We start from the raw sequence: 333 nt of genomic DNA on the forward strand, positions 1-333 counted from the left end.
TTATCTCACCCTCATCTCCGCCACCGCAGTCGAGAACATCGCGTTTCGAGGCAGAGTGGGTGAACGTAAAGGCACCATGGTGGGTTTTGGGACTAGGGCCCGTCCGCTGGGGTCGAGGAAACCCTCGACGCCAGCCTGCGGTCGTGTTCAATCATCGACAACTACTACGTGGATGAGCCCGTGTGGATGGTGGATTTGGGCAAGAGGAAGCCCATCCGGGGATTGGTTATCCTCACGTGGCAGGGGCGTGGCCAAGGTGAGTTCAGGGGGGGGGGGTTTTTTTTTTGGGGGGGGGTTTTTTTGGTTGTTTTGGTTTGAGGGGGGTGGGGGTTC

The 333-nt window shown here is 58.3% G+C and overlaps 1 protein-coding gene across 1 annotated transcript in view; it reads left to right on the forward strand.

Annotated features, from left to right (window-relative positions):
* LOC119588946 overlaps positions 1–333 on the forward strand; it is a gene marked incomplete at its 3' end in the record, with an annotated part of 12,853 nt that overhangs the window by 10,635 nt on the left and 1,885 nt on the right. Inside the window, 1 exon segment of the mRNA XM_037937557.1 lies at positions 97–256. Within this exon segment, the coding sequence (XP_037793485.1) occupies positions 97–256 (160 nt within the window).

This window comes from Penaeus monodon, chromosome 24, assembly GCF_015228065.2.
Source record: "Penaeus monodon isolate SGIC_2016 chromosome 24, NSTDA_Pmon_1, whole genome shotgun sequence".
Taxonomy (NCBI): Eukaryota; Metazoa; Arthropoda; class Malacostraca; order Decapoda; family Penaeidae; genus Penaeus; species Penaeus monodon.